The 18,420-nt window shown below is 42.4% G+C and overlaps 1 protein-coding gene across 1 annotated transcript; it reads left to right on the forward strand.

The window, feature by feature from the left end:
• The first annotated feature begins 7,029 nt into the window (after positions 1 to 7,029).
• LOC117751321 (synaptotagmin-5) lies at positions 7,030 to 15,995 on the forward strand. Its single transcript, XM_034563121.1, has 5 exons — positions 7,030 to 7,089; positions 8,636 to 9,630; positions 12,989 to 13,160; positions 14,021 to 14,187; positions 14,345 to 15,995. The coding sequence occupies exons 1-5, from the start codon at positions 7,068 to 7,070 to the stop codon at positions 14,492 to 14,494; spliced, it is 1,506 nt and encodes a 501-aa protein (XP_034419012.1). The 5' UTR covers positions 7,030 to 7,067; the 3' UTR covers positions 14,495 to 15,995.
• Positions 15,996 to 18,420: the final 2,425 nt, after the last annotated feature.

Genomic DNA, 18,420 nt, shown 5'->3' on the forward strand with positions numbered 1-18,420 from the left:
CATTTTGTTTTAACTCATTTGTAATGTATCATCCCTCTCATGGTCTATTTAAATTTGTGAGCTCATTGGAAAGCTGCTCCTGCTTTGCGTCATACTACAGAGACATGGGTTTTGGGTGAGATTCCAAAAATAATAAGGAAATGCCAAAAATAAAACAAATCTATTTGGCCCAAATAAGGCATTCACTGATGGTGTCATCTCTGGGTAAATGTTTGCACATACACATAACCCCACATACACGATGACCATGTGTAGCCTGTTAGTCTGTCAACATTATGGTTATTCTGAGACATTAAATGTGTTCAAAACTGAGAAGTCTCGTGTTAAACCTCCAGGAGTGTCCTGGTATAAAATACATCTTGAACAATTTGACATAATGGCATAATGCTAATTTGCTCATTTTAAATGGCAGCTCATTGATCTGTATGCACACAGGATATTGGACCACCCACACAAAGGCAGAAAAATGTGACCGACCCCCCGGTGTTTAAATGCTTTAATCGGGAGCGACATAAGACTTCCGTTAAGAGCCCCTTTGGCCCCCGAGGGCAGCCATATTTATAGCATAACACAGCCCATGAACCATGGTTCATAAACAGGCACTCTGTTGGCCAAAAGGCATGTTTTGTCATATCTCTCCCAAGATACTGTATTTAGCTTTGTAGAAGGTTAACGAGCATGACACGGTGTTAAAATGGGCGTCTGAGTCACTCCCTTTGAACGAAAATCTTTTTATTTAAAGCTGTCTTGCATGACGTCACGTCTTTCTGCCGTTTGGTACTTCGGTAACTTTTCTTTACGAAAACATTTGCTTGCCAGTGGTGAAAATAAGGTCGACGAGAGCAGAAATGTGGACCAAAAAAAACAACCAATGATTTCAAATTAGACTTAAAAGTGCTGTGAAAGTGAGCACAACTGGAGAGTTGTGTGGTAATTATATGCGTGTTTGTCACAAGGAATACCCCTTTTTAAGGTTTCAATTAGTACATTGATAAGTTGTTTATAAAAGAATTGTATTGGTGCAGCTTTAAGTATCATTCTCCCCATTCTTTTTTCAAAAGTCAGGATGAAAGTCTCAATTCTGATGTAACTGTACATCTTATAGTGTGTTACATCAAGGTGAATGTATGTATGGTTTTATTTCAGGTATCACTGGCATCGTTGGAGACAATAAGCAACGTTGTGGAAACCAGTGACAAACTGCAATTCATCGTTCTTAACAAGTCCTTCTTTCTGAGAATTTGACAAATGTCAAAGCTTTGCTTTTCAATCCAATCTCTGAATGTTTTTGATAGACCTCAATGGTTATTCAAGCTATTTCTGCTGTTTTCCCTGGTTTAAAAGAAAGGAGAATAAAATAGTCCCTGCTGTTGTTAGTCGTTAACTTTCTTTTATATTTTTGTTATCAAAGAAAGTTGATTTAGTTATGTGGGCTGAGCAGAGTAGGTGGGGACTGAAATATATCACACTCCTCTCAACCCCTCCATAACCACATCAGTCCAGGGACCCGCTGACTCGGTTCCAGTGAGTCATGGAGCTTTTAAAAGAAGTGAGTGAAGCTGATGCAGGGAAGACTGACGTAGAGCCTTGTGTGGTAGGTTTTTACAAAGCAAAGAGGGTGGGGGATTTAGATTAGCTTCAACTTAAGAAAATCACGGAGATGAAAAGAGTCATCTTTTCTGGAAAAATGAGAAGAAATGTCCACACATGGTAATCGGAGATATAGACGGAGACGGAGGTGTTCCTGGCCGTTATGTGACTTCAAATTCCTTCCCCTGAACTGTATGAAACATCTGAAAGGTCTACACATACTGTACATTACAATAATGGTTCCTGGTTATAATTGTTTGTCATTCATTGGTAGGTTCCTGTCAAAATTGGTAGTGCAACCCTGACTTAAACTGAATACGCCAGATCTTTAATGAATGAGTGATATTCCAATATAAGAGAATATAATTAACTCTGAGTGGGGCACCTTGACGTGGTGACTTCGCTGAGAAGGACACTTCAACAAACCTGCAAATCCAAAATGTCCTGCAGCGCCAATGCCAAACTAACACGTAATAACTTACTATATACTTGCAGAGAAAATGTGATCTTCTTCTTGACAGTTGAAAGAAGTGTCTCAAATGCATCAGGCTTCAAGGGTTTCTGAGTTTGTTTTCATCTCATGATCATGAAATACACAATTTCCCTCTGAAACCTGGTTGGTTGTGGACGCACCAGTGACATTTGCGGGAAACCTGTCCTGCAAATGTCCAGCTATACTCTTCTGACATGCTTCCTCTCTGTGAAACAGGACGGCCCCTCAGGCTCTCTGTGGCAATAGTGCTTTTATTGTTCCAAAATGCAGAACAGAAACTTCTCAGAGACGTTGTAATAGTCTGCCGCTGGATCTGAGAGCAGCTGAGTGTATAATTAAATGTAACCTTTAAACGTATCTGGCTTATAATGATTACAATGTTTGAATGCCATTATTTATTTGTTTTATTGTTTATTTCACTGTCGTGTTTTATTTAAATTCCCCCTTTGTATATGTTATTTTATATTTTTTAAATTTTATTTGTAATCTATTTCATTGAGTTTTTTTAATGGGTTTTATTTTTTTACTCTATCTATGTGTACTGTCTTATTATCAGGCAGTCCTCGGTCAAACATTTAGAATTGCACTAGCCTGTATGAAAGGTGCTATACAAATAAAGTGTGCTTGTTTCTGCCCCCTAGTGGTCATACATTGCTTGAGTAACCGGTCCCTCTACTCTTTATTTTTGTACCTCCAGTCTTGGAGTCAAACTAGAGAGCCAATAGCCTGGAGTGGTCAGTATAGTATATAAACAGTTAGATTATTATTGGGTCAAATGTTCTTTAAAGTTCATTCTTAAACACTCAGTTGATTCATCCATTAGTTGTCAGAAAATGAATCATCAGCATCTTTGACGTTGACGCGCTGATGAAGAAGACAATCTAAACACTAAACACATCCCAGCCTGATGACTGTGGACTTTTCTCTCTTTCGATATTATTTAATGTCGTTATAAGTTTAATATCTGTTGGTTGTACAGAACAAGCGATTTTAAGTCATCCTGGCTCTGGAAACTTGTGACATTTTATACTACAATTGATTGATTAATTGAAAAGGGAATAGATGGAATCCCTTATTATTTTTTCCAATTGTATGATACAATTAGGAACCACTGTTCTGTGAACCTTAATTTTTAAAAAGCAAGGAATATTAATATTTGCCTTGGAGTCTCAATTTGTTAAAGGAACAAAACCCTAATATTTCAACTCAACCCTTGATTTCAATCTTTATGTTAAGGGAACCCTCATTTTTACATTATTGCATGTTTGGAGTTCCAGCTTCTCTCCTATTTTTTTAACCAAAATTAACATTTACAGGACACAGGTTGCAGCTGTGGCTACTGAGGAGTATAGGTGCTGTAATCTTTGCTTCCCCCATTAATATGTAAACAGGTTGGGTATAAATACATATGCATTATATTAGAAGCTAATTCTAATCTGCCAAATGATGATCAGTAAAAAACAAAAGTAAATAGTTTCCATTACCCATCCACTTTTCTGACCCCATCCCCTCACCTTATCATTTTCATACAGTTCCTACAGTTGCCTGAATGGATCTGATCACATCACAAATGAGTGGAAAAGCTTTCCAGCTCCCTATCATGTTAGTGTAGTGATCATGAAAGAACAGATGAACACAATGTTGCATATATATATATATATATATATATATATATATATATATATATATATATATATATATATATATATATATATATATATATATATAGTGCATCCGGAAAGTATTCACAGCGCTTCACATTTTGTTATGTTACAGCCTTATTCCAAAATGGATTAAAATTCATTATTTTCCTCAACATTCTACACACAACAACCCATAATGACAAAGTGAAAACTGTTTTTTGCAAATCTATTAAAAATAAAGAACGAAAACATAACATGTACATAAGTATTCACAGCCTTTGCTCAATACTTTGTTGAAGCACCTTTGGCAGCAATTACAGCCTCAAGTCTTCTTGGGTATGATTCCACGAGCTTGGCACACCTATTTCTGGGCAGTTTCTCCCATTCTTCCTTGCAGAACCTCTCAATTTCCATCAGGTTGGATGGGGAGCGTCGGTGCACAGACAGTTTCAGATCTCTCCAGAGATGTTCAATCGGGTTCAAGTCAGGGCTCTGGCTGGGCCACTCAAGGACATTCACAGAGTTGTCCTGAAGCCACTCCTTTGTTATCTTGGCTGTGTGCTTCAGGTCGTTGTCCTGTTGGAAGATGAACCGTCGCCCCATTCTGAGAGCGCTCTGGAGCATGTTTTCATCCAGGATGTCTCTGTACATTGCTGCATTCATCTTTCCCTCAATCCTGACTAGTTTCCCAGTTCCTCCTGCTGAAAAACATCCCACAGCATGATGCTGCCACCACCATGCTTCACTGTAGGGATGGTATTGGCCAGGTGATGAGCAGTGCCTGGTTTCCTCCAGACATGACGCTTGGCATTCAGGCCAAAGAGTTCAATCTTTGTTTCATCAGACCAGAGAATTTTGTTTCTCATGGTCAGAGTCCTTCAGGTGCCTTTTTGCAAACTCCAGGCGAGCGGTCATGTGCTTTTGACTGAGGAGTGGCTTCCATCTGTCCACTCTACCAAACAGGCCTGTGGATTTGTGGAGTGCTGCAGAGATGGTTGTCCTTCTGGAAGGTTCTCCTCTCTTCATAGAACAATACTGGAGCTCTGTCAGAGTGACCATTGGGTTCCTGGTGACCTCCCTGACTAAGGCCCTTCTCCCCAGATCGCTCAGTCTGGCTGGGCGTCCAACTCTAGGAAGAGTCCTGATGGTTCCAAACTTCTTCCATTTCCAGATGATGGAGGCCACTGTGCTCATTGGGACTTTCAATGCTGCAGACATTTTTCTGTACCCTTCGCCAGATCTGTGCCTCAATACAATTCTGTCTCGGAGGTCTACAGATAATTCCTTGGACTTCATGGCTTGGTTTATGCTCTGATATGCAGTGTCAACTGTGGTACCTTATATAAACAGGTGTGTGCCTTTCTAAATCATGTCCAATCAACTGAATTTAGCACAAGTGGACTCCAATCAAGTAGTAGAAACATCTCAAGGATGATCAGTGGAAACAGGATGCACCTGAGCTACATTTTGAGTATCATGGCAAAGGCTGTGAATGCTTATGTACATGTTATGTTATGATTTGCAAAAATGTGCAAAAAAAAAGTGAAGCGCTGTGAATACTTTCCGGATGCACTGTATATATATCTATATCTATAGATATAGATATCAAACTAACTCAAATTATCAAATTGAATAAATAAATGAATAACAGGCAAAAACAGACAAAACAAGGCCATATTGTACAACCAAATGCAATCAAAAAAATACTTAATAAAAACTTATCAAAACTCTGCTCTGGATAAATTAAAGGCGTTTGATGCAAGAGCAGTGACTTCAAATGCTGGGGTGGTGATATCCATGCAGAGGATGAATGCAAAGTTAATCGCATTGTTGTACATTTCTGCATCCCCTAGGTTCAGGTGGATTTCTTTCACAGATCTTATTGAGGAGCATCATTATAGCTTCCAGATTTCTCTGAAGGGCCTTCAGTGCTCGTTCCCTGCAAGCCCAATGGGTATCTGACAGCCTCTTGAGCTCCACAGTGTGTCCCTCTGGATGCAGTGACTGCTGCAATCTAACTAAAGCAGCATGGCGCTTTGCCATATAATAAACAACTTAGCCTACTAACCTCGACCGTTCGGTCATGCCGGGAAATATCAAACATCCGTAAAATCGTTTAAGCCTCAGTCTGATATTTCCAGGCATGACCTCACTCTCGGTTAGTAAGAAGTTATTACAAGTGTTGTTTTTTCTTGCGTTTACTCTTTTCACCCTCTGCAATTACTCATACAAGATTGATCTTTGTAAAACAGGAACGGACCAAACAAAGAGATGCACATACCACATAAAACAATGTGGCACATTAGCGTGACACCGAGAGCTAGCACAGTTTAGCTGCTATTTTCTAGCTGTGAATTCTCGTAACATTTATAAACATAAATTCAACATACTTTCGAAATTGTCTTAACGGCATTTCTACAACAACACAAAGAAGATGGCTGCCTGTATATCTCGCCCTCTCTCTCTTCATTAAACACGACAAACGTCAGTAAACAGCTTTGAAATCACGGATTTCGTGAGTTTTTTTGTTTGTTTATTTTTTTTTTAGGAAACGTCGGACCAGTTGCGACGTAATGTTTTCAGCGGCGCTAATGCTGTGGTTAATTTATCACCAAACAACGTCATTAAATGTTTGTCTGATGCTGCGGGTCAGAGAAGAAGAAGGCGTGGCATTCAACACTGCGCGAGCACTAAGTGGAGGAGGAGGAGGGAGGGGCGAGGAGGGGTGCTCGTGAGCGCCGAGGAGCATGTCGGGAAGAAACTCTCACAAGAACTCAAATAAATGCCCCGTCAGATATCAAAACACATTTAGGGGGAATTGATGACAGAGAGAGTAATTTGTATTCTTAAATAATGATGAATGAAGAAAACAATTGGCACTTTTCTCATCCAGGGCAATAGGGGCAGGTGCTCGAGCACCACTAGGGGTCTATCTGTGCACGTGCCTGACTGCTGGGACGACGCGCCACACGAACAGTATACCTGTCACTCATACACCTTGTCGTGTCCCAATTAGCCAGCGGCGGCTGTTTCACCCACCGTGTGGCATGTCTGTTTTCTAAAACTTGTCCTGCTCCATGCACACCGTCTCAAACCTGTAGGCCGAATCCGAGTGGTCCAATGCCGGCGGCGCTGCAGTGCGTCGGAGGCAGTGGACGCTTCCTGCCTCCGACGCGCAATCAGTGCGATTGCAATAAAAAGCTCAGTCCGATGCAGCCATTGGCTGGAGGACTCCGGGTCGCTGCGCACTGGCGATGCACCGCTCTTATTACCAGCGCTCGCGCTGACTCAACGCACACGCGCACACACACACACACACACAAGTCTAACTGTATGGAAACATGTCGCAGTACACTCTGAGAGGTAGGAAACATGTTCTTCTTTCTCACTCTAACTGCTTTTTGGTGTTTTTAAAGATCTGCATGGCGAGTTTGTTTTACGGTGTTGCTTCCTTGTATCTATTTTTTTCCCGACGGAGAGACAAAAGAAAAAGGGGCAACTATTAGAACGTAGCACGTGTATTATTAAAAAAAAAAAGTGATATTGTAAATGTTTCCTGTTAAACTCAAACATTATTAAGAAGAGCTGGAGTCGAAGGGGAGAGTGTTTCTCCTTGAAAGGTGTCCCTTGTTCTGCTTGTTCGAGATAACTTTGTATGAATAAGCACTAAGAGCTTGTAGGCAAATACAGTAGATTATGTAAGCTTCGTAAAGTCTACCAGGACACCACAATAACTACATACATACACATGCTGAATTAGCACTGCTCATGGTTGTGGCTGGACAGGTCTGAGTCATATTCCTAAAGTGATCCCATCAGATTTTATTTTTTACATCACCGCTGCATTCACGACTGCATTCACGACTGCATTCACACTGTCCTTCTCATCTCTTAATGGCTGTCTGAGGAGCTGCATACTCCTGCACAGACAGGGCTGGCAGGAGTATGCACCTCATGCAGTGTGTGTGCTTTTAGTCTCTGATGAGTCTCTTGTCTGCTAATTATTGGGACACACCCCTCAGATAATCAGATGATATTTGGGTTTTCATATCTGTTCCAATCATGCTGTGCACATCATCCTTTATTTTAGAGGGAAATCATCATAGCAGTCCTCCCTAAGCGATGTTTTTTGTTCTAAGTATTGTATTTTTAAAATATCAAAAACATGCAGCTTTTCATTCTCAGTGCTGGATGTTTACCTTGTGATGGTCACACTCCAGCCTTGTTTGAACTTGTGTGTGTGTTGCGACGCATGAGTCATCCAACCTCACACCCTCATTATATGATGCTAAATGGACATCGGAGCTTTAACGGCTCTATCTCAGCAACTCAGGCAGCTCAGTCAGTATTTTATTCACAGCTACCCACAAAAACTTTATTTTAAAACGTGATTAAACAATTCATTTTTTCCTTTTGAAAATGGGGATGTTAACGGTGATGGATACACTTATACAGAATATATCCAGTAAGGTTGGCAAAAAATCACAATATGACCATGAATGTGTAAGATGCTCTAATGATAAACACACACACACACACACACACACACACACACACACACACACACACACACACACACACACACACACACACACACAATTTGATTACCAGGTAAACTGCTGCCAATGTGCTCTGCTCCTGCTTTGGATCAAAGCAGCATCTGTGACAATGCCATTCATACAATTATGATTACAACCCAGAGACGTTTCCCTCTTTAATCTCATCAAGGTTGCAGAGTGCAGACACAACATGATACGTACGTAATGTTTAAAGTCAGATGTCCGACGATCCTTTTGCATCTATTGGCTGCGTTGAAAGTGTTGTTTTCCTCCTATTTCGTTCTTCCAACTGCTCACTTTTCCCTCATTAATCCCACAGCCACAATATTAATCTGTGACTTTCTTCCCAGTTCAGCTGCAGATCCTGCTGGCTGTGGGTCTGGCTGTGTTCTGCTACTGCCTGGTTCTCGGCTGCGTCCTTTGCTATCGCAGAAGGAAGAGTGTTTCACCGGCGAACAAGGAGGCCGTTTTCCTGTCTCCGCATTCCGTTGAGAGGGTGACTGTGACCGTGACTCCGTCGCCGTGCACCCAGCCTGTCAAGCAGCAGTACGAGGAGCTGGATGGCGACGTGCTGGAGTTCCCTTCCTCTAAAAGCACCTCTTCTCCCTCCGAGGATGACCTCACCGGCCTGCCCTTTGACCACAGCCCAACCAGACTGGTGCAATCTCCTGGGTCTTCTTTCCCGTTGCGTCGCCTCAGCACCCCGGCGGTTCCCTGCGCATCCAACAAGCCTCAGCATCACGGCAGAGCCTCCCTGCCCTCCCTCACTAAGCTGGGCCTGGTGTCCAGGTCCCGTCGGGTGATGGGTCGCCGCAGCACCGTGAGCGGCGAAGGTTTTCTTTACGCCGAGAGCAGCCGACTAAGTGCCGGTGCTGCCAGCGCTCCTGTCCAGGAGGGGGAGCTATATCTCTCTCAGTATGGCTCTAACTTTCTCTCCAACTCCTTCAAGCCGGCTCCTCTCCTTCACTTCTCCCTGCTCTTCTCCTCAGCCTGTGGCACCCTGATGGTCAACATCCTGGGGCTCTCGGGGGCCAGCCGAAGGCGCGCCGGGTTGTTTGTCCGGGCCAGCCTTCCTCCCCTCTGCCCCACCCCTCAGCAGATAGCCTCTCGGCGCCGCAGCCTCAGCTCGGACCTCCACGGCGAGAGCTTCGTGCTGCAGGTGGGCTCCATGGAAGAGCTGCGCGGCTGCACCTTGAGACTTGCTGTCTACAGCAGGGACTTCTCAGGCCTGAGGGAGGCCGCGCTGGGGGTGCTGGAGCTGCCCTGTGAGCAGATGGATTTGGAGCCTAACACCACCAGCACCTACACCAGGCAGCTCAGCTCGTCCAAAAGCAAGCTGAAAAAGGTATACGGTGAATGCGTGGTTTCATTTATTTGATGTTATTTGATTAAGCTTTCAAAAGCAAAGAGTGCATTGGAAAAAACATTATTCAAAACACTGAAGATTGCAGATTGGCGGTCTTCTGACTCAAACCCAAGTAGGAACTGGCAGTCAGCAACTGGACCTGAGCCCAAACAGGCCGGATGAACCAAGTAATCAACGTAAGGATGAGCATTTGTCTATGAGCTGCTCACAATTTGCGTCAAGGCCACACAAATCACTCGGTGCCTTATTCTATTTAAAATTTTACATTCCTATTTAGAGTAAAAATAGACCATAAAGCAAGGTATACTTGAGGGCTCGTCCACCTTGTGATTGACAGGTCGCTACCAGTGTTGTCTGTGTGTTTTCAGTTGTGCGTGCATGGAGATTGTAACTACCTTTCGGGGCACTGAGTGTATGCGCAGCTCTCCCTGGATGTACTACGACATGATTTCTTTAGAAAATCTTTTTAACAAATACTGCTTTTTTGTTGTTGTTGTTGTTTTAACGGATAGGAAACTATACGCATGCTTGCCAATAAATGGCGCCTATCATGTTTTATCCATGAAGGAATGTAGCGTCTAATCAGCTCTCCCATTAGCCTTTTTTCCACTGTTCGTCATGGTGACATTGTTGTTCGCGACTGCAGAGCAAACAAGCAGAGTGCTGCTAATTGGCAGCGCGCCCACGCCGTGCCCTCCGAAGTTCTGTCGAAACGCTGCCAGAGGGCATTAATATCTGACGTCTGAAGGGAGGAGGGTCCTGTTGTTTCAGTGGACATTACTCTAATGTCCATGTATGGTTCATCCTCACACACACACACACACACACACACACACCATACCTTTCCTCTTTCTCAATGGAAGCGGCAGGTGTGTGTCACTGTGTGGGTGTAGAGCAGGAGGCTGTGAAATCCGCATGACGGGGCACCCCGTCTCTTAATGTAGGCGCGTTCTGGACTTACAATGAAGCACCGGGTTTTGTACTCGCCGTAATGGGACCAGGTCAGAGTATTGGTGATATTATCTGTCTGCATTACATCCCCCGCTTCGACATGTCGTGGGGGTAGGGGGAATGACGTGGCAGCAATTTAAGGTCTGTGCATGTTAGCACAAAAGGAGCCCGATCACGACAGGGCGACGATTGATGGTCAGGATAATCGGCGTTACGTTCTCGCATGCAGGCTCTTCATTCTTCATATAGCATTCTCTGCAAATGGCCCCAAACCTCAGCTTTCTATTGTCAGTCATGAATAATTAGGGATGTGCAAAGTGATGACAGAACTGAGAATGACTGATCAACCTATACAGTAAATACCAGATATTACAACAACCTTTAAAAAATAAAAGTTTAAAGATCTGTCGCTGCATCCAGCTTTAAGAACACAGCATCATGGGAATCCCACTAGAATCTTCCTGCCAAATGTTGCAAGCGATGATTGAGGTAATCCTCCAGGTCTCTTTGCCCTGCTTTTATCCTCGGCCACTCATTTACTACGGCGCCACACAATTTCGAGCTGCGCTTTTAAATTTGTCAAATTGTCTTATTTCAGCTGGTGGATTTGTACACCGTAGTGTACAAAACAACAGCAACGCGTTGGCCCGTTCGACTGGCACGGGGGGGAAAGTTGAAAGTCACACAAGGCTGCCGAGGTGGAGTTTGATACTTAACATTGCGAGCAATCATTTCACATTACAGCGAGTCCCCAAACTCGAGCCTTATATACCTCTGGACTATCAAGGTTTTATGGCTAACCTGTTAGCATAGAGTTGCCTACTAACATCCCATTTATTCCTATTTTGGCTCTGGTTTGGTCTCCAGCACCTCCTGAGAAAAATACCTTGAGCGGATTGTGTTTTCTTTAACATAATGAGAACATTTTATTAGCTATTGCATCTGGAAGGTTGCAAAGAATGTGAATATATGTTCACTGTCAATGTATTTCAGTGGTTTTCTGCCAAATTCTTTAACCTTGCAGTACAATACATTTACTTGTAGTGAACGAGTATGTTAAGGCACTGGCAGCACTTGGTGATCATGCTCTGGTCTAATACAGAAAAAGTGTTTGTTAACATTTCACCTAAACCTATCCGTTGAAACGTTTACTGAAAAGGTTGAAAAAGCTTTAGACATCCCTAAAAACAAAACAAATCGTGCCATCGCTGAAGGGTCAGTTTGACATCCCTTCCTTGTTAAAAGGCGGAGTGACGACGTCTGAGGGCGAAGTGCTAGCGACCGACCGAGGCGGTGAACCAGAACTCGCTTGTTGGATGAAACCGCCTTCACACTCTGCTGCCCGGCCTCATAAAAGCTGCTGGCGGGCTCACGCTCAGCCTGTGGGTGGGAGACGGTGACTCACCGCACCCTAATCAATGCAAACTAAAGAGATGTGACGTGAAACCAGAAGCAAACTATCGTCATATGTACGTACACATTAGCTATTACTTCTATCCAGAGTGCCTTAGTGCATTGATGTCTGTATTATTATGGGATGGGTGGTGGAATTGGCAACCAATGCTTGACCCTGACAGCTACAGACTACAACGTATAGTCAGGTCTGGTATTATTGGTTCCAGCCTGCCCTCCATCCTGGACTTGTACACCTCCAGAGTCAGGAAGCGGGCTGGAAAGATCACTGCAGACCTTCACACGCTGGACACAAGCTGTTCCAACTCCTCCCCTCTGGGGGGCGCTATAGAGCACTGTACGCCAAAACCACCAGACACAGGAACAGCTTCTTCCCATTGGCCGTCACTCTGTTGAACAATTAATCATCTCCATCTGCACTACTTGCACTATCACCACTTTCTGCACTACATCCCAATTTCACTGTTGTTGTTTATATTGTACATACATGTTGTCTTTTATATTCATCCTATTATTTGTAATTTTTATATATGTACGTACGAGGAGAGCGTACGTGAAACCGGAGTCAAATTCCATGTATGTGACCTCCTCAGGCAGGTCAATCCAAACCGCCGCACATAAAAACTGAGCTGATTTGAGTTGTATTCTTCAGGTGAAGAAAAGCTGATTTCAACGCCTAACCTGCTCCTTTACTTGGACAGTGATACCCGGCGAATCCCTATGAAGGGGAACTGACACATTGATTCTGACAATGCTTTGGTCGACTCACTGACAGTGGAAACATATTCATGAGCGTGGGGTTTTAAGTGCTTTACAGCATGAATCCGCTCCATTCTCTTCGTTTCTTTCCCAAAGGACGAAGGGAACATCTGCGTGAAAGACATTCCCCCCCCCCCCCCCCCCCCCCCCCCACCCCCCTTGCTAAATCTTTCTTCATTTTTTATAACTATATATCTCCCCTGCCCACCCTCAGAGTGTGAGTTCCCAGGAAACATTGGGTCGCAGGAAGAGCTCGGTGTCTGCGCCGCGGCCTTTGGGCCAGCTGTTCATCCTGCTGCAGTACCAACCGCCGGCACAGCGCATCAAGGTGATGGTCCGAAAAGCTGAGAATCTGGCCAAGCTCACACGGATCCCAGGAGCTCCAGGTAAAAATAGGTTGTTCGTCACTGCCTTTGCCCACGTGTGTTTTATGATCTGGGACACCTAACAACAAGGTCTTGTTAACAACTCTTTGGCTAGTAATGACACTTCTGTATGTGCTTCAGTACAATTGTCAAACATGTACTAATTTATCAGAATGTAACTTCTTTTTTGTCCTAAATCTTTTGGAAAATACAATACCTACATATAATTTGTATTGTAGTGTGTGTTTTAATCAGTTCATCATTACATACATTAGGTAAAGCCACAATCTAATATTTAAAAAAAAGAAATGACTGAAAAGGTAGAGGCAGAGGCATAAATGCTTATATTTTCCTATCCTAAATTATTATCAATTAAATAGATAATTAATTAGATATAAAAAAATATATAGATATAAAAATACATACCTACATATATTTATATATATATAGTTCGAGGCTTATCGGTCAGTAGTTTGTTCTTTTGTGCAGGAGGAAATTGTTCCTGAAATCTGTCTGGATACATTCTGTTTACAGATGCGTGTCTCTGACAATGACACGCGTTGCTTTTTAATTTGAGTAAATCCAATTCGCATGCTAGGATGGATACACGAGGGACATCATATTTTGCGAGTGATGATGCAGATTATGACAGTGACAGTGGGTAGGGGTTTGGAGAGGGTGAGTCGACATGTGTAGGCCTTCTCATGGGGAGGTAAAACATGGCAGTGGCCGTGTATTCATTCATTAACACCAACAACAACCAGAAATGTTGATTTTGAACCAATATTTGCATACCTTTGAACCATCTAAATATGACATGAAAAGAAATCTGAAATAAATGAAACTAAATCATGACCATACATGTATTTTCTTCCCGACAGACCACTACGTTGTCATCAACCTGTGTCAGGATGAGAAAGTAATTGTTACCAAGGAGACTAAAGGGGCCGGCGGCACGAACCCCGTCTGGAACGCCCCATTCCTGTTCGACCTGCCCTCTGGAGACATCACTCAGCTGCCATTGGTGCTTGAGTTTATAGTCATGCAGGTAAATAATGCAGTGTGATATCACGCAGCTTAGTCAGTGGCACTGAACTTCAAACTATGACGCTTTAGGTATGCCTCTAGCCTCAGTTTTACATGCGGCAATATGCTGACATATCTTTCATAGTTTTGTAATTCTGCTATCTCTCTTTTATCCACAGGGCCGTCTCTACACTAAGAGCAGCACTCTGGGTCGTGTGTTGATTGGCAGCGATACCTCAGAGGCAGGACAGGGACACTGGAAGGAAATGTGCAGTCGTGGGCAAATTGAGACGGCTCGCTGGCACACCATCCAATCAGATGTGCTGTAGGACTGATTGAGAGACTGATTGACCACTCCGCCACCCAGTGAAACACAGAGAGGTGGAGTTAAATGGGAATGACATGCGATTGGGGTGCACACGCTTCAAAGTATTTCCTTTTACTTTAAGGGTCCGTTGTTGATTTATTTTTATTTTTTTGTCGCTTTGGCAACTTTGATAGACGTCCATGCCTCAACAGATCGTGTCATGAATTCAGTAACTGGTCATGCTGTTTAAGGAAGAGACAAATATCCAAATGGTCCATGAGTATCTGCAGAGCTTTAGAGAGAGAGAGAAGCCCTGAACGCTGTATGGAGCAGGGATGTGCGGCAGCTGTCTCCATATCAACAGCATTCTGCATCCAGCATCGCCTTTGTGATTATGTCCACTGTATAAAACTGTAGTCTGTATAACTGTATCATTGTGGCTATGTGCAACTTGCGCTGATGTTGTGGTACTGTTTGTACTGTGCCCAGAGGATGCACAAGTCAATGTTGAATGTTACGGAGCGTCTGTGTCGCCGTTGGTGGTTTTGCTTGTGGCGTATCTCTGTGCCAGTATATGTCTACATCCAGGACTGTAAACGCCTCTTCTTGCCAATATGCACCAGGCCCTTACAGTGGCCTGCGGGGGTCATTGTGGGATTTCTACGTTTTGTTCTACAATAAACATTCCCAGAGGCCACAGCTCCGTTGCGAATACACACTTCTATAATAGTTGCCACTTTATTCAACAATAAGGGAAAAACAGATACATTCAAGAGGGAAGACCCACTTAGTCATGTGTCTGCCGTGCAACGTGAGGCCTTTGCTGGCCGATTGATTCCGGCCAAGCAGCATTATTGAGTGTCGTGCACTACTCGTACACCGTGGCTCTCTTGCTATTGCCGTTTATTATTGAACACAATCCGCTGCAGTGACTCCATTTGTGATTCACGACGCCTCCCAATACAATGGGAGCCTCAATGGAGAATACAAATTAAATTGATTGCTTTGATGACTTTAGCATATTTATTCTGTAGTCGATGGAACACTAAAATAAAAACTGAAATAGATGCGGCTTAGCTTCGAGAGACTTGCACGGGTAAATATTAGCTAAGTAAAGCAAAATTAAGTCAGACTACTAAAACAATTGCAATATTGTTACTCAGTTGCAGTATAAATAATAGTATTTGACACATTATTACACTATCATTGTTGGGCTCAAGCAGACGCTTGTCTGGCCTTATATTGTCAACGTTAAAAACACCAAGAGTTTGAATGTAGCCACGACCAAAAGCATATCCTACTTCATCCTCTATTTTATTCTAAATGTGACCATAAGTTACTAAATGAACGCCACAGTGTCCAGACTAGAGAAATCTTCATACAACTTTCATTGAAATATTTGAAAAATGTGACGCCTAGACTAACAAACTGAAGTGGGTTTTAAACATTTAATATACATGATTAATAAGATAAGATATCCATTCGGCAGCCGTCACATATTCGATAATGGCAGGACATTTAATGTGTTTTTAATAATAACATGTCACACTTTTTTGGTTTTGATGAAGGAGTTATTGTGTTGTGTTTGTATTTATAATATATGGACCCTGTAGATGCCTGCTGGTGGCATGTATTGTCTTAAATGTATATTAATGTCTTTGAAAGGGAATAGTTTCACAGAATAAATAAATTACAATAAATTGATATATTAAATAAAATAATTTTTCCAAAGATGTGGATTTTATTGAGTTTGTTTTGGGCAGACAAACAATGTATTATATGTTTGTGAAGAAGAACAGTTGGACTAAATAAAGAGCAAAGTGATCCAAAGCAACATTAAATTCAATGTGAGTTTCAATGCGCATTGAATTATAAATCCACCTAAACAAGCCGGAGCTTTGAGAAGCGAGCGGGCACCGCTGCCACCACCTTTCTTTTCCATTTGAAGCTCTGGGTAGCCCTGCACTGAAATGATTAACTTCTCCATATGTTTACCGTAGAATGATATTTACGGGAGAAAGAAACGACATCTGATTGGGTGTTCCTCCTTTTAAGTGTTGCTCAAGCAATCGTTGACGTGGTTTTGCCGTTGGACAGCACTAGGAACTGGCTACCATCTTCATTGCGACATTGTAGTGCTGAAACGAATACCGTTGCCAGTGATGGAATGATGCAACTTAACAATTTATTATTTATTTTTAAGCTTTGAAAACAATGATGTATGTACCACCAGGCCGTGGTGATGATGTCACAGAGAGACAAATGCTGGAGCTGCTTCAGGGACGGTGATTAACTAATGTCTTCAGATTTTATGGGAACATGAGGACATTTTCTACTTCATAAGCTGAAAGTCAATAAAACTGAAGCATTTGTAGTGTACAAAAATATGTAAAGTCTATGAGCACAGAGAGACAGTCACTAGTCTCTACAATAAACATGTTGTTTTAATGCAGAATGCCCCTTTTAATTCATATTCCTGAGCCAGATGTAAACCTTCCCCCTGCCATCAACTCATCTGGTCCCAATAGAGATTTTGTGCCAACTGAATGCCTCATGACTCAATATTTTAGTCATTGTTTCCTGCTCACAGTGGGTTACAGCCCTCTGATAGTTATAAATACCCATTGGGTATACAAATGTGACGACTGCTACATACACACCCACAGAAACACAACAAGGTCACGGCTCGGGTCCTCCCTTGTATGTTGGAAAGCCATTGCGATGTGTAAAATGTGGAAATGTATATCTCTCGGGGCCCAGTTGGATTGAAAACACATTCTCTCACTTAATTACACTCGTCCTATCACGTCGCGCTCACCCTGCTTTCCTCACTCTGTCAATTGCATTTTCTCCTGGCTTCAACCATCACTTCTGTTTATGAAGTGAGCTCCTTGGAAAGCACCAGATGTGCTCCAGATTACTCGAGTGGAGTGTACAAGAATGTAATAGGTGTATTTGTATGCCCGGGGGAGACACCTAAAATAGAAGGTTAGTAAATGCAGGCAGTAAAATGCAGTCAACCTATAACCGTTATTTACGATACACTGTTATAATCTATAACTTTGCAATACTGACTGGATCAATTGAATTTGGGTGAATATTTTCCCAAGATGCTTCTGTGGGCCTTGGTAATAAATCATTTCAACATGAAAGCACAGAATACTGCACATCCTGTTTAGTGTACATATGAAATACAATTCCTGGCATGAGACTGTAAAGCATTTTGATGCAGACATGCCTCTCTTTCTTCTTCCTCTCATGTGACCTCCCATGCTGGGGGAGGCTGAGTAAAGATGCTTCAAAGCAACTAAGAGGAGAATATGGGAGTATAAATGCATTTTAGCACAAGGACTGGGATACACAAGGATTCTTAAGTGCTTCTGTCTAATAAATAACCCTTTAAATGGTTCATGGAATGCAACAAATAGCTTTATAAAGAATTTTATATAAGAATTATAATATTATCCATGAAGTAGAGCCCTCCAATGGGCAATTTTACCTCTGACCCTCTGGAAAGGCACTGCAGAGCATCTCTAGGACATTCTGTTTATTACATGAAAACCAGTTTTACAATTCAATTGCAAACTGGATGATAGGGGTAGACAAATACAAATGTATTCATTATTTATTTGTATTTATTACTGGCTCTTCAAACCGGCTTCATTTTCTATAACTGGACCTTCCGCTGTTTATCTGCAGCTGGACCATAAACTCAATTTAGTCTTGAAGATGGGTTTAAATATAAGTAGTCCTTTATTTCTTTATTTATTATCCATTTAGTTAGAATATCATACAACTTGTTCTGATGGCTTATTATAACATCATGCTTCTTAGTATTGATCTAACACATGTCACTGCAGAATTGATGGCTTCCTAAATTACTCTTTTTTCAATGACCTGAAAAAGTCAAACGTCAAAGCAACCCAAAAGTTGCTCTTATTAGCTGAT

The sequence above is a fragment of the Cyclopterus lumpus genome, chromosome 3 (assembly GCF_009769545.1).
Source record: "Cyclopterus lumpus isolate fCycLum1 chromosome 3, fCycLum1.pri, whole genome shotgun sequence".
Taxonomy (NCBI): Eukaryota; Metazoa; Chordata; class Actinopteri; order Perciformes; family Cyclopteridae; genus Cyclopterus; species Cyclopterus lumpus.